At 48.2% G+C, this 15421-nt stretch overlaps 4 protein-coding genes across 4 annotated transcripts; 2 read left to right on the plus strand and 2 right to left on the minus strand.

The window, feature by feature from the left end:
- Positions 1-54: 54 nt before the first annotated feature.
- DEU56DRAFT_745735 (major facilitator superfamily domain-containing protein) lies at positions 55-2037 on the minus strand (the record flags this gene model as incomplete). Its single annotated transcript, XM_041349168.1, has 12 exons — positions 55-133; positions 187-303; positions 358-440; positions 499-719; positions 778-850; positions 903-931; positions 980-1016; positions 1069-1320; positions 1376-1584; positions 1635-1705; positions 1766-1841; positions 1896-2037. The coding sequence occupies 12 exons, from the start codon at positions 2035-2037 to the stop codon at positions 55-57; spliced, it is 1389 nt and encodes a 462-aa protein (XP_041203409.1).
- Positions 2038-2405: 368 nt separating this feature from the next.
- On the plus strand, positions 2406-4318 carry DEU56DRAFT_70397 (uncharacterized protein). Its single transcript, XM_041347360.1, has 7 exons — positions 2406-2908; positions 2959-3254; positions 3305-3408; positions 3459-3544; positions 3602-3619; positions 3669-3980; positions 4035-4318. Exons 1-7 carry the CDS (start codon positions 2642-2644, stop codon positions 4269-4271), a joined length of 1320 nt encoding a protein of 439 aa, XP_041203410.1. The 5' UTR covers positions 2406-2641; the 3' UTR covers positions 4272-4318.
- Positions 4319-5479, minus strand: DEU56DRAFT_70414 (putative methyltransferase-domain-containing protein). Its single transcript, XM_041347364.1, has 3 exons — positions 5288-5479; positions 4842-5229; positions 4319-4785 (listed from the first exon to the last, which is right to left on the minus strand). The coding sequence occupies exons 1-3, from the start codon at positions 5452-5454 to the stop codon at positions 4366-4368; spliced, it is 975 nt and encodes a 324-aa protein (XP_041203411.1). The 5' UTR covers positions 5455-5479; the 3' UTR covers positions 4319-4365.
- Positions 5480-14352: 8873 nt separating this feature from the next.
- DEU56DRAFT_917694 (uncharacterized protein) lies at positions 14353-14931 on the plus strand (the record flags this gene model as incomplete). The annotated part of the gene is made up of 3 exons (XM_041358027.1): positions 14353-14665; positions 14719-14777; positions 14830-14931. 3 exons carry the CDS (start codon positions 14353-14355, stop codon positions 14929-14931), a joined length of 474 nt encoding a protein of 157 aa, XP_041203412.1.
- Positions 14932-15421: the final 490 nt, after the last annotated feature.

Raw genomic sequence — 15421 nt, forward strand, 5'->3', positions numbered from 1 at the left:
AGATAAATAAATATGTGCATTCCTGGCCATTCAAGTTTCAAGTCTGATCCGTGATTACATATTCACGACAGTATATCCAACATCCACCCAGGCTCTCATTTGGTCTCCATACCGAATCGTGAGAGCGATAAGCCTACATACCAGCATAAGACTCAGTAGGTGCAAGTGTTCTACAGCAATGCTCACCCATATCCAATAATCGCAATCATGGTAGCTATGCCATTTGTCGCTACCAACCCTAGTGTTTCTATCGACGGAAGTACAACTGCAGTCACTGGTGCGAGAATGATCGCGCGGAAAGCGCTGCAATTTTGGTTGGTACTATGAAGCTTACTACCAGGGTTGATTGCTACTCACGTAACTGCGGCAATTACCTCTGCGCTGCGTGATTGGAGCACGTCAACGTTGTACGAGCCAATCGGTGTGAGAACGAAATCCACCTGTATAATATGCGAGGTTTGACCGAGACACAAAATCATGCACAACTTTAAGACTCACTCCAATGCCATTCATAAAGAAACAAAGTAAATTCAATATCAAGCCCGACGGTCCGGCGATGTACGTGGTGACCAATCCCGAAAGACAAACAGATAAAGGTACGAACAACCCGCCGACCAAGACTGCACGTAGACGATCTTCAGGGACCCATATGCCTTTTCGCCGCGCCTTCCATTTTTCAATCATAGTGTCGGACAACCGCCCAGCAATTGGGGAGGCAACTTGTGCGTGAAACACGTCGAATAAGAAGACAACTCGAAAAGCAAGATGTATGCATACTGAAGTTTCCGAGTCCACTGGGGAGAAAGCATGCACCGATCAGCGCCTCGTTAGATATGTGGTACCGAGCACCCTAGGATCACTTGTCGACGGATCAGATGGTTTGAGTAGGATGACAAACTCACGATCGTGTAGGCGATTGGGATCAATAAAACTGGGGCTTTGGTTAGTCTGGGGGATGACGGCCACGTCCTGAACATACCGTATTCCGTAACCATCGCAGATGCATTTGCTAATGTCTGAGAACAAGACCTTAGGCAGTCCACAGTCAGAAGAAATGAGAAGACAAACGACAGCCATGATGTTCGGACTACGCAGTAGCCAGAGACTGCTGAAAGGATTGATCCACACAAAGTTGAACGGTGTTGTCAGCCCACGAATGCCCCCTGAATGCGAATGACTTGTCTCCGGTAAAAACAGAAAGACGAAACCCATCTCAATGAAGCCCCACAGTCCTAGCGACCACTGCAGGCTGCGCCATGACCAGTAATGTGCTGCAGTGCCTCCCGTAATGGGAGACAGTGCGACGCCCAGAAGACAAGCCTTGCCAAGAAGTGATGAGTTGCTGAAAGCTTATCGCATGAAAGTCCACACATACCCCAAAGAAAATACCCATGGCTGTACCTCGTTGCTCGACCCTGTAGATGTCGCCAATAGCAGCCGCACCTACAGGCACCCCGCCAGCGCATCCAAACGCCTGAACAAACCTCCAGAACAGCAACCTCTCGAGAGACGTTGATGCAGCAACGCCGAAGCTTCCGATACATAGAATAGGCATACCCCACAAGTACATTGGGCGACGCCCGTCTTTGGGGGGAAATGAGACTGACTGACTCAAGCAAGCATCGAAACCCTACAAAATGAGGAGTACGCTGCCCACACCAAACCCCCGATCGCATTCGCAAAGACTGACAAACTCACAGCCAAGCTGAGGAGAGCCCGACTCGGTGTCACCAGGTAGCGCATGTCGCTGAATTTGGAAACATACCTAACAGCAGCACCCGTTGAATCAAGGTCATGAGCTATCTGAGGAATGGAAGGGACGAACGTCCCAGTCACGAACACTGTTGAGACAAAGATTAAGTCAGTCAGAGAGTGTATTTTTGAATTAAACACACTAGGAAGCAGTCCTGCAAAGGACACTATGAAGACAATGACGTTTTTCTGAGCCTTGTTGAATCGGTTGTACACACTGTCCAAGTCGTCAGGGATATGCACTCTGTCTCCCTCGAGCAAGGGATTCTGCTCCGAGGAGTACATGGTCGTAGACATGACAGAAGACCTTGTCCTTCGTGTCCATACCGGGGCGACAGTACTAGTGTAGTATAAGGTTGTGCCATCGGTTCTAAGAATAGTGTCAGGCTGGCAGTGCACTTCAAAAAGTGCACAACGATACCTGAGTAATAGTCTCCCGTACTTGGGCAGAGGGGCTTGATAGAATTATTCCTGAGCCGCTACAGAGCAAGGCGGGACATATGGCTGTAGGAGATCGTACGTGTCACAGTTGTAGGTCTAATACAAAACTCATCGCAATTCTTGACCGTGACGCACTTGGAGAAGCCACGTGATCTCTTGACACCGTCAGTTGAACTCAGTTCGAAATTCGACATTCGTGACCCAAGTCACCCAACTCAACATAATTTAACGAACTTGGCACACTTAGAGGATGGATTCAGCATTCAAGATAGGCCGTCTGACCAAAACCAGCCTTGCCAGTAGGACGAACTTCAGGAAGACCGTTTGAGTACTGATTTGGGTAAGTATTCTTGGTCAGGCACATTACACTCAGCTGGTCGTGGAACATTGGTTTTTCCTATCTTCAAGTTACTGCAGATAACTTCAAGTTCGTTGTGAGCATTGACGAATGGATGATATAGAAGGTGACCATGAACTTCCCGGGTACACACCTCGAGCAGGTAGCAGCCTGGCCCCACAGAATGCCTTAACCCGTGGTTCCGAACACACCATATCACTTGAGGACAGCAAGGGGCACAAATGGCTTCTCCTTTCGGTGAAAAGTCGTTCCCCTACACCGGAGTTTTGGCCAGCATTCTGTTCTGGCGATCTCATCTCGGGGAGCGTAACTATGGACATTTTGAAGCCAGAGTCATCCAAGGCTATTGTAGTAACGGCAAGTCACCATCCGTTTACGCGACTTCATGATGCTTATGAGTGACACAGGTGACAGCCGCGACTACCCTAATTGGACAAGAAGGGCATGAATTTCTTGTCATCGAGAAGGAGCTGTGGACTCCAGCAACGACCCTTCCCGATGGATCCACGGTACCCAAACTCGGGAAAGGCCATTACACATGGCCCTTCGAAATAACACTTCCAAACGAGACGGAAGTTCTGGACTGTAAAGAGAAGAAGAAATTTCCCCTTCCTCCTTCGTTTACAGAGCGAGCCAGTCCCGCTTACATCAACTACAAGATTGCTGTCATCGTTAAGCGGGGCGTCCTGAAAGTAAATCATACGTGTGTCCCCTTCTCTCAGACGCTTTTCGGAACCACTCAATAGTTTGTAGTTTAACTACAGATTTTACATATGTCCCAATTACGAAACCAGAACTCCCATCTTCTATGTTACAGAAAGCATGTAAAGAAAACATCCCATTCGTTGGTCCGGAAGGTGAGTTATCGAGCGATCTTATCTTCGATGCTTATGTCAAATAATGTAAGGTGATCCGGAGGGCTGGCACATCCTTCCACCAGTCGCTATCACAGGCACTCTTTTTGGTGCCAAGAGAGCGAATGTCGATTTCAGCGTACGTCAATATCCCATTTTGCGATTCTCAAGGCTCTAAACAATAAAATATCTATAGCTAGCGCTAGCCAAACCAGTAAGTCTATGCCTAACTTCGAGCAGCAGGCCTCTCATTGTGCCTGTAGCTCACTTATGCTCGTGGTTCTGCGATGCCACTATGGCTAACTTTCACAGGCACAGACGAGCAAGCTCTCGATCTACTCGCCAATCATCAAGCCATCCGTGTTTTCTTGAAGCGATCGTTGGCTACAGGCTCGGATGCAACAAGTGAACACGCCGGGAAGCATTCAGATAACTTCTTCGTTGAAATCACGGCACGTGCTGTTTTCTGGCCAGCAAGGGGTACCAGTACCACAGGGAAGCGGCTTCTCCAAGGCGAAGTGAACTTAAAGAAGACATTCAAACAAAGCGTTGTATTTCCCCGATTTGCTGTGAGGGTGAGTAACTTGTGCTCATCAGCGTGTTGGTTTCAACTTGCTAATGGGTCACAGTACCATCTAGAAGTCCATCCTTTCGAAGCAATTGGCTTCGTACATGCGCCGGCTGTCTCAGGCCCATTGCTGACACAACCGGTCAATCTGACGTCTTTCCATGCAACTGGCATCGTAATGCGCTCTTTTGCACCATCCGAGTATGCAGAGGAGATTGAGAATTTCAACAACTCTGTTGGTTTGCTGGAGAATGGAAACCAGCGCTTCTACCATCACGGAGGGTCCGGAATTTCCTGAGACGGAAAGGGGATGGGGGAGCTGTTATTGAATTCCATGTGGGTATGTATGTTTCCGAACGAGTATTGCATGTAATATTTAAAATCAATGAGTATCACTCTCCGAGTCCCATGAGGAGTAAGGTTTCGAATGTCTCATCGTACTTCTTGCCACACGTTCCCTTTGCGCCGACTCCTCCAAGTAGATCAATATCCTCCGAAGGAATCATCCAATTCAATGATTCTGAACGTCTACGTGCCACGAAGATGAATGCCAGATCGCCATCATCTCCTGTGTCAGACCCGAATCGCTGCCACTCAGAGAGCGAGTTGTTCGCGTCAATCTTTCGTACAACAACAGGTTCAAACGAGAACCATAGGCCGAATGCCGACCAAAATGGGGTCTCTTTAGAGAGACTCCGAATTTTGTATGAAATGATGATTCGCGGTTGTGACTCGAAGATGGAGACAGAGGGAAGAGAAGTCAGATGGAGGAGGGTACGTAGGAGGGGCGCCATAAGCTCCGGAAAATATACCTGCACTCATGTTAGTGATTAGTCTCTTAAAGCATGGAGACCACCGTAGTATTTACAAGGTCGCTGCATATGATGTGCGTGATACAGCCGTGCTCGTGTCCATTTGATTCATCTACGAGCTTAAGTTCTCGTGCGATGTTGATGGCATGATCATAGCTCCCCCACGAAAGAGGTCGTACTAAAGCAACCTGCGTATTTGCTGAATCCGCGACGAAAAGATTCTTCTCCAGAAGCGGGCAGACTTCGGGCAGATCAGTTGCAATAACTAGATCTCGCCCGCACAACGCAGCCGTTTGTGCTATTTTCGCTGCAACGATGCCTGTGCCAGAACCGAGTTCGAGAAAAACACGTTTGCGCCCGGATGAATGCTTATCGATCAAGGGCGGATCGAACTCCCAAGTAGAAGGATGGTCAATGTAGCTGGTCATTAAATATGCTGCTTCCCTACATAGTGTCACGCTCAGAGCGAGGGAGTGGAAACATCAAAGTGATATCTAGTCACCAAACGCGGCCTGCGATCCCGTAGGTCTCGATCCCTTCTCGCTGTGCCTCAGCACCAAAGACAACTTGTTGTTCATCAAGAAAAGCGGACGTGGAGTATGCATGATGTGGAAGCAAAGGACTGATCGCGAGTTTGTCTGGGAAATTGAGATGTTTGTGCTCAGCCATATTTAAACGCAGGTGTAGAACAGCCCGTCCTTATTTGTCTGTGTTAGCTTCGGAAGGGCCTTAGGAAATTGCCGCATCTGTGCCGCACCCTGCTGCACCCTACTCAACAATGTCTTATATGCCTCTTAAATGCGTCTATGTCGTACGCAACTGTCTGAAATATGATTTAAGAATAAGTAATACAATATTCCAGGTGTTTGTGTAGGGCTAACAGTGGTACTACAGTGATATATGTACTTGATGGGTGCGGCAGTGATGCGGTAGTGGTGCGGCAGTGGTGCGGCAGTGGCTGTGCACTACCGCACCACTGCACCGACACCAAACCACCCTTCTTATCAAGTCCACTTGCAGCACCGTTATGAGCAGCTGCGCGAAACTTGGTGAGAAGACTCAACGACCCCTCACACAGGCTCGCGCCTGTCAGGTTTGGCACCTCGATGCCTCCGCTTATCATTCAACACCTGTCTTTCATCAGTAAACCGATGAGACCTTGATATTGTACCCGTGCGAATTATAGAAGGGCAGAATTCTGCTCCTGCTAAATATCGCCATTTATACTATAAGAAATTTGATTTGTAGATACATCGCCTGCAAAGCTACAGTAACATGAGCGGTTCACGACAAGGTTATGATGTTCCTCATTTGCAGCCGACGAGGGATAGTAGCTTACATATGCCAAATATTTTGCGCATTGTCATTTTACCTTAATTACACTTTGCACCACAAGCTCATCCAAGGCAATCTCGTGGGAGGTACCTTTGGCACTCGTCAACGAATGTATAATGACGTGAGATTTCATAACAAAGTCTTGATTTGCGGCCATGAAGACCAACGATGCACGACAGCGCACTCCTCTTCACCCCTTTGAATATTCTTGTTTTGCTTAGTCTATGTCTTGAATTAAAACATTATCCAGGACCTTATAGTGGGAAGCGCCTTTGGCAATCAACAACGCGAGTACAGTAGCATTCAACTTTGCATCAAAATTGTGACGTTCAGCCATCACCGCACAGAAGAACAGTATGCAAAACGGTTGGAATGATTTCAAACCCTGGCCTTGGAGAAGGTATTTTTCGCATCTTCTCAGGCTTGATTAGTAGAACGACGATGAGGACTAGGAGTCCGCTGAAAATAAATTTTCACATGTTCATGGGTGCGTAGTAAGATATGAGTAGAAAGAGACGTAGTAGTTGTTGCATATTATTCAAAGCTTCATTATCCCTCTCGCTCGCCTGTATCACTAATCACAACTTCCTCTGGTGTTAGAAAGACACGAGGTCATCGTCCTCGTCGATACCGTCCTCAATATCTTCCATCTCTTGGTCATCCGGATCACCAATGATCTCGTCATCGTTGCACTCCGCTTGGTCTTCTTCACTGTCATCATCATCTTCCTCCCCTCCGGGTCCTCCTTCATCGTTGTCATCACCTCCACCCATTTCGCTGTCGCCCTCACAGAGCCGAACCTCGTCGGCATTGTCCGGGCAATCCATGAGGTCCGCGTTGATAGAATCCCTTGTCATCTCACGCAGCACAGTGGGATGTCCAATCCCATAGGGTGTGTACCGCATGAACATATCGCGGTCGACAAATCTAAGGGTTCGCTAGCTCGAGTAAGGACAGCAGGATGGGAGATTGCACTTACATGCCAACGTAGTATGCCTCCCAATCATCTAATTGGGCATCTTGACGTGCGAACGACTTTCCATGGCGAAGGGAGGTTGTTCCACGCCCAGAAACGAAAGCTGGAATTAGATGAGCGCCTCGGATAACTTGGCCGGGATCTAAAAACCCGAAGGCATCGCGATCAGATTCATCGACAAAAGCAAGCTTTGGGAGTCGAGCGCGGTGCGTCCCTGACCGGTGGTCGACCAAGCGTGCTAGCCATCTAACATAAAGAACATCAATTTTGTGCTTTTTGATCATGCCTTCAACGTTGATCAATGCATCCATGTGGTAGATGCCCAGGACGCGGGCATACCAATATGGATGATTCGGCTTCGTTTCCCCAGAGAGTACCATGATGTCGGAGTGCGTCCGAGGATTTATGGTATCATACTCTCGCCTAAGATCGTAAGTCGTGTAGTGGACCTATGAAGTTGAAGGATCATACACTAGCAAAATTTTACAACATATATGGCGTACCTGCATTGTTTGAACAGAGTACAGTCTATTGTCTGAGATGATGACCGAGTTGCGCTCGTCATCTGAGAAGGTATGGTCGCAATAACCAACATCTAACTTCTGAAGCCGGTATAAGATATGGTCCTTAAGTTTCGGTATGAACATCTGCACGTTATGGTGAGCCGAGATGAACAACGGGGAGAGCGGCACTTACTGCTAAAGCTGGGTCGTTTTCGTTATCTCGAAGGAAACTGAAGATATGCAATGGAGTATTGAAGCTAAGCTTCGGTATATAGTGGTGGCCATTGAACCCTGCCGGCGACTCGACCTGTACCTGCTCGCAGCTGTGACCTTTCTGTGTCACTCGTCGAAGGACACGACGACGACGCTCGTGCTTAGCCAGCTGAGCCGGTGTATCTAGTTTATTAGTCAATGGATAGAAAGCTTTCAGTGCCCTATGCGCCAACTCTCCCTGGCCCAAAATCAGATTGAAATCGGAAGACACTTAGCAAAGAGTCACATACAATTTGCGAAGTAAACGAGTCTATCGTTCCAAAGAGACGGATCGATTGTAGATAATCTCCCATGGCGTGAAATTTGTAAGTATGCAGATTGAATTTTTTGACCCTTTGGCCGCCACTCGCCGGATCTCGATTGTTGGAATCTGTTCGCGCAGCCTTACGTTCGCGAGCAGCCTTTTCCTTTGGTAATTCAACTGTGGTGAAAACAGCACAGGTAAAATCCCGGAAGTTGCGCAACTGGAAAGAGAGCCTCTTGAATGTGGCATCCAGAACTGACAAGGTAGTTTCGGAATGGATCCTTAGTTTGGCGAGGGCGTGCCATTGGGCAAACCTGTACAACAGGGACTGTATGATTGCGTCGTGGTCTCCTGGGAACAGCCCTTCGAAGGCCGGCATAGCGCACTGGATAGAATATCAATGATGCATAGCGGCAAGTTAACCAGCAAGACAAACCTGCAAAATGTCCTCGAAGTCGCGCGCTGCGAGTTTTTTCATTTCGGAGGTGTTGTTCGCAAATTTGCGAATGACTCCATTGCCATACGACGGAATTTGACGAAATCTATATTTAATACAATCACTTTCAAATCAGTGAGGAGAATGGTGTGACAAACCTGGTATCGAGAAGTGTAACCAGGTCGTTACCCCCGGGGAAGCGCGTACAGTAGCCGGATAAGATGGGTAAATAATGCTTTCCATGTACCCAGCTCGCATTCGTGCATAAAATCGACCACAAGCATGCGAAATGTGTCGAATCCTAGTGGCCCGAGTTTTTCTACAAATGCGTTCTAGTCGAAATTTAGGTATCAATTGAAGGAAATTTATTCCGAAGGCACTCACCACAGTTGGCACCCATGACCCTTCTCCAAGTGTGGCCTGTACCTTTGAGCCGTCGACAGTATTTCCCTCGCGATAGATAAATGCGCGGGCATTGGTTACCTTCACCAGACAGTAAATTCGAAGATTAGTGAGGCGATCTTGCATATCTTTAAACAGGCCCAGGAGATCGAACGAGGATTTCGGCATGAGACAGCGTGGACATGGGCAAGCGCCCATGTCTTTGATTGTCGCTATTAAAACCCTGAGACATTGATTAGTGTTTGAGTAAGGAAACGAAAAAGTGCTCACTTCTCTGGATAATCAGCCGAGTAAGTGAAGATGCGCGGAAAGACTCTTCTCAATATGCCATCCGGACATCGGAGTATAATTCCATGGCGGTATGCCTCGAGGAAGTCCGCGTCCAATAAATGTTTCCAACATGCCTGAAATAAGTCCCGCCGACAATGCGCATGAAGGGTTGCCATCCCGCTTTTCGATATCCTAGGTAAGGTGCCGAAGACATCCTTGATACTATCCGGGAGCTTAAAGTCCAACATCAGAGAGACACAACTATACGGGAGGCAATTGACTTACGGAAGGTAAGAATCCAACGAGATGACATGCACCAGATTGAGGTGCCGAGCGCGCATACTTCGTTAAATTTCCGAAGTACAAATAAAGCGGCCACGCTTTAGCCGTTCCGAAGGCTGCGAGATGAGTGGCATCTGAAAAGAACATTAGTCCAGCAATGACACGCTCGAGTGAGCAACCGGGTTCTTTCGGCTGCCTCTGCAGGTCGTCCTGAGCTTCAAGCCACGAGTCGGAGGTGTAAAGCTCGTCGAATACGCGTTCTTGATGGTCATCTAAAGGGTCCTTCCACAGGCGCTTGAAAGGAAGAAGGTGGAATGCGCTGGCTTGGATGTCTGCGAACGCGGAACGAATCACGCCCACAAGCGGCCGGTAATGAAAGCCCGGAATGCTAAATGACGTGGATGAGTCGTCTTTCGACCTCGTCGGTATGTCGAGGGTTATATCTGTCTCCAACCAGTCATCAGGAAAAGTGACAGCACCCTTCCCTCTGTTGTCGTCCAACACGCGCAAACTCTTCCTCGCTGAAAATCCATCCAGGTCCCTGAGGTTGAAGTCCTGTGCTTGAATCACGTCCTTAACGAGGCGCGTTACTTCAGCCTCCGATTTTTGATGACTCCCAGAGTTCATCCATGACATAAGGCGGTAGATTGTCATGTTAGGGAAAGGATAAGGCGGCTCAGAGACACCGGAAAATGGATCAGACGTCTCAGTATTATGCACATCGGCCACTGGACAGGAGTGAGCTAGTTGTGAAGACGGAATAAATTTATCGGGCTCGAACGAGGGCCGCCTTGGGTATTGTCGACAAAGGCCGACCACGTTAAATGCTGTTTGGAGAGAATCGCGTAGCGTAAGAAGGACTCTCTGGATTCTGCGCTGTGGTGGATTCTGCGCTTCAGTTACGGGAGGAGGATCATTCCCAGAAGAATCAGAAGGGTTGATATCTTCATCTGCAGGTAGCCGATCCTCGAAACTTCTTGGGGGTAGCCGCCTAACCGTCCGTCGCGAAGAATGTTGACCTGGGTCTGCTAATGATTTATGAGTACTATAGCACAGATAAGAAATGTCACGGAGATGCGCACCTGGTATAGCATGATCTCGCTCAGTCATATCCGAGTCCTCCATTGCAATAACATCCAAGGCGTCTGGGGTACTATCATGATAACCAACGGTACCGACTGAATCATTGGTAGGCTCATGTTGCGTCCGTAACGCCCTAGGTTCGCAAGAAGCTATAGGCTTCACGCAGCGGCCACGGTCATTTGTGAGTCGAATCGGTTCGAGCTATTGGATGATAGATTGGAAGGTTGGGATCCGATTATGAGTTTTGTGGGCAATAACTAGTACTAGTGGTGTCTTACATTAGGGGTCCTAGATGTGAGCTGCGGAATTGGCTTTTGCAATGCTTCAATCAACCCTCTCGCCCGGTCCCGCCTTCTCTGCGTGGCTAACGTACTTGCCTTCTGGTAATGCTTGCACGTAGAGCGATGCCTACTAAGTCCCCGAAAATCTGTGTCCCTCGTCCAAGAGCAGCGTGATGCGCCGCAGGACACCATTGACAATACCAAGATAACGAAAAGAATCCAATGTGATCGTCGCATTCCACCGAGGCTGCGACGATAGTTTGAAAGATACCATCATCTATGCCGCGCGTTCAAGATTCGTACGTCCTCATTAGGCATTTCCATATTTGCCAGACCAAGATGTTCATTTTCGTAGTCACATCGACGAGTACATGTAGTCAACAACAGATAGTACGTAGGATATCAAGATAAAGTAACGATCAGAAATAAGTAGCAGAATGTCAGAGACTACGGTCCTTGGATCACTCGTAGTAGGGTGATCAATAGCACCGGCACATCGCTCTGGGCTGGTAATCCGGCATCACACAAGATGCCTTCTGAAAGCTCTGTGACCATGCATCTTCTTCGCCCTTCAGAATGGTCAGGAAATGGGTGTACTGGCGGACTCTGTGCTGGGCGGCAAGATAGTTGGCTAACACCGTGTGAGCGGTGCACTTGAGTAACATATCCTGCTCGTCGTCTTCCACCTCGATTCCGTCGAGTGTCATCCTACACAAACTCTGTTCCGTCACTACGTAGCCTGCCTCCTGAAGTCTCTGCGCCCACGCATCTTCATCGCGCTGAAGGAGTGTCACAAATTGCGTGTATTGGCGGACCCGACTCTTTGCTGCCAGGTAGCTTGAATGAACGGTGTCGATACTGTACATGGCGAACAGCTTATCTTGCTCATCGTTATCTGTGTTGATTGTGTCGAGCGACAACTTACACACACTCAGTGTTCGCCGTAAATTAAAACAAGGAAATCCTCGTACTATGTATATCCGCTCCTCAAGCTTGTGACCAGCATATATTATGTTTGAAAGATGTTCGGACTTGGCAGAATTGCTTGAGCTGCCTTCATGAAGAGAGCGCTCAAAATTGTAGGGAATTGGCGATAGGGTTGAAATTGGAGATGTTAACATTGCGGGAACCTGAAAGCAACTCAGTACTCGAGGTTTGAAAGCAGACGCATACCCTATGTATTTTTGATGAGATTTTTGATCGGAGTATTCGGTGTTTTAAATTGCCTCTTCCTATTCAAAAATTCATACCGTCACGGTTGCGATTACTAGTGTTCAGCGAGGTTGGGGGAGATGCCAGCGCGTGGCGTTGCCGCTTCCATCACTTGGCTGAGAGGGCTCGTCAATACGAGTACTTGGCATCGATATCTCACTTACTAGTAAGTGCCACAGGGGTTGATGCTATCCTGCTATTACATGTGGATATATTTGGCAATGCCAAATAAGGGCGTCAAATCGAGATTCGAACCGCTTCATTTCAAGCTCCGAGAAGACTCCGACTGATCTGAATCATCATTGAATGTTGTACAGACAGTCCGAGTCACTACTGTACGAGTAGGCATGGTAGTACTACTAATCCTCGACAAAATGAATGTAAGAGATCCACATTTCGGTAAAGATCTTGTCCGACTCCTTCTTGTCCGAAACCTTTTTGCCTCCACCTTCAGGTTGGAGGCTAACACCTGGCATTACCGTGACTGTAGCAGCTGATGACCGGTCTGTCCCGCCGGCCACCAATGTAGGTGATGCAGAGGGTATGACGAGTAGAGTTGGAGGCGGTGGTGGTGGCGGCGGCGGCGGAGGAGGAGGAGGAGGAGGAGGTGGTGGTGGTGGTGGTGGTGGTGGTGGATGCGGTGGTGGAGGAGGGGCGGGAGCGGGAGCGGTATGAGAAGGTAGCGGTGGAGGGTAGCGACACGGATGGGGGTATTTGATGGCACTTGGTGTGACGAAGAGCCGACGGGTTGGCTGCGGAGGACAAATGTTGGTGCTGGTAATAAAAAAACGGCACGTTTTCCTCCGCCGCTGCTACATACGCCTGCCTCACAGACCGCTGCGCCCTAGACGCACAACCGGGATCGTAGGATTTGAATTCGCGACCTTTGTCATTGTTGTTGTTATTGCGTTCTATAGTCATAGTAAGTTCACGTTGATGATGACTCGGGTCATTCAGAAGGGGGAAACGTACGTGGGGGCATGTCTGAGTCCTATTACCCATAAAGCCGTACGAACGAGGGCGGCAGCGAGTAGGTTCGAGTGCAATTGTTAGTCCAAGGACATGAGGGGTATTTAAAACTTACCGCGACAGTTAACTTACATATTACAACACATGTTCGAACCTTGAGGTCGTTTGTGTCACAGAACATTCTATTGAAATTTAATGAGCGGTGAGCAGGGCTTGCGACACGATGCTCCCTGGCCTGATGGATGGTGCTAAATCGAGAATTCAATGACACTTACCTACCGAATAGACTCTCGGCTAGAGCCTCGAGTGCGGAAATACAAGAACCAGGGTGCGACTCGGAGACCTCCAGCTCCAACCCTGGGGTTCTTGATATGGAGGGTTTTAAAGACCTCGGGTTGTTCCTCGCTGGGCAATGACCCCGCGAAGATCTGCGGGGTATGAGGGCACAACAGACAATTGTGTATCTACTTCGTTCCATTGAAAGAACGCCTGGCGTTGAAGGTCATGGCGCTCGTCTGTCAAACATCCTGCTTTGTGGGGGTCACTGAGAGATGGTCGTTCGAGGGCCTCTGCTAGGACGCGATGTGCGTTTTTCTTCAAATGCAAGTGTAAAAGGGGGTCAGGTAGAATTGTGGTAAATTTTCTATCAGGCAAAGTCAAATGAAAAGTATGCTAACTCACATTTATGTTCTGTCGAAAATTCCTCAGTGGTGACGCCGAGATAGTGTCAGAGACTCGTGAAGAACGAGAGTGAACAAGAAATCTACATGCAACGTCAGAATGCCGCGATGGGCGGCTCGGGAAGAACGAGAGTGGACGAGAATACTTAGTACATGGGTCAGAGCGACGTAATTCACGAGGAAGACTCGGGCAAGAACAACTGAAACTTCGAATGGACGTTTAACACGTATGATGAAGTTTCAGTTAATAGTAGTTAACCCATGAGTACCCCACCATATAATAACACAGCAAGTCACTCTTCATCACGTGACCGTATGGTGATATGTGAATGAGCCTGTTTGCTCATGCCATTGCAAGGCCTCTTAAAGCTGGTCAAAAGGCATGCATGCTTCATAAGGCTTTACTGTATGCTTTGAGCTTTTTTAAACAGTCAGTACTAGTCAGTGATCATACATATTCAGATCAGTGAAAATATTGGTGAGTGTGCACGTGCTGCCGTTCCTGGCGATGATCGTTATCATTTGTAATCTTGATCATCTCTTTCCACGACTTCTCTATACTCCAAGCTTGTCAGAGCTCGCCACACGAAGTCAATAGTCACCACCCAGCACCTAACAACCATGCCTACCCTAGTGGCTCAGCATGAAAAAAAAACTTACACAGCTCTTTCATTCCCAAACCACCCCTACAAACTCTATGAAACCAGAACCAACTCTGCTCCACAGACAACTTCTGCCAACCACAAGACAAACCTCATCAAAGTTGACAAGCCAGCATCCTCAAAAGATAGCACTGAAAAAAGAGGTGTTACCAAATCATCCGTTGGGAAAGAGGAGACACCAGAAAGCACACCAGTTACAGCTCATGCCTCCACAGATTCCAGTCCATTGCATGATGTCTGCCAGCGGCCCATTCATTATGATCCATCTACCAGTATGTCAACGAGAATTAAGTGGTTAATTAACAATATTCTGACTGAGTTGAAGATATGATACGGAAAGTATTGAGTTATGTATCCAATCCAGCTTTACACAAGAATCGCATGGTATGTTTCCTCATGTTCGATCCTGTGTTCGTGTGCTTACTCAATATCACAGGAATTCCGCGGTGTGGGAGCGCGGGAATTCGGATCAATCGAAGAGATTTTGAGCGCAACTTCCCGATTTTCGACCAAGCCCAGGCAAGCTATTTGTAGCTAACGCTTTCGGGCAATACTAAATCTGTCCAGGCTGACTTACGAACGCAACACCCATATACTCATCGTCGACATGCCCACCGTTCTCCACGAAGCATCGTTCGACGTGGTGAAGGATGCCATCATCAAAAGTATCGACGCCCTTCCGTATGATCGCGACATTTTTTACGACAACCAACATGAATTGGCCGCTAAAAGTCAAGGGCGCATCGATCACAGCTGATGTGATCGTCTCAATCACTGCAATGGATCTACCAGCAAAAGTCGTTCTGGTTCCCTTCCTTGCTGAATGCGCTCTCTCGGAGAAAGATGAGCATGTATTTGGAAAAGTTGAAAAAGTTGTTTTGGCGCGTCCAGACATTAAGTGCGCGGTTGTTGTTTTAGTACGGGAGGATACAGACTACGCCGCTCCCGATGACGATTCCATCGCATCAACGGTCCTACGTGGCGGCACTAAGGCTAGCAGTGACCCGCGCCTCCTCACTCAAGAAGAT

This window comes from Suillus clintonianus, assembly GCF_016758775.1.
Source record: "Suillus clintonianus strain FC179 chromosome Unknown DEU56scaffold_113, whole genome shotgun sequence".
Taxonomy (NCBI): Eukaryota; Fungi; Basidiomycota; class Agaricomycetes; order Boletales; family Suillaceae; genus Suillus; species Suillus clintonianus.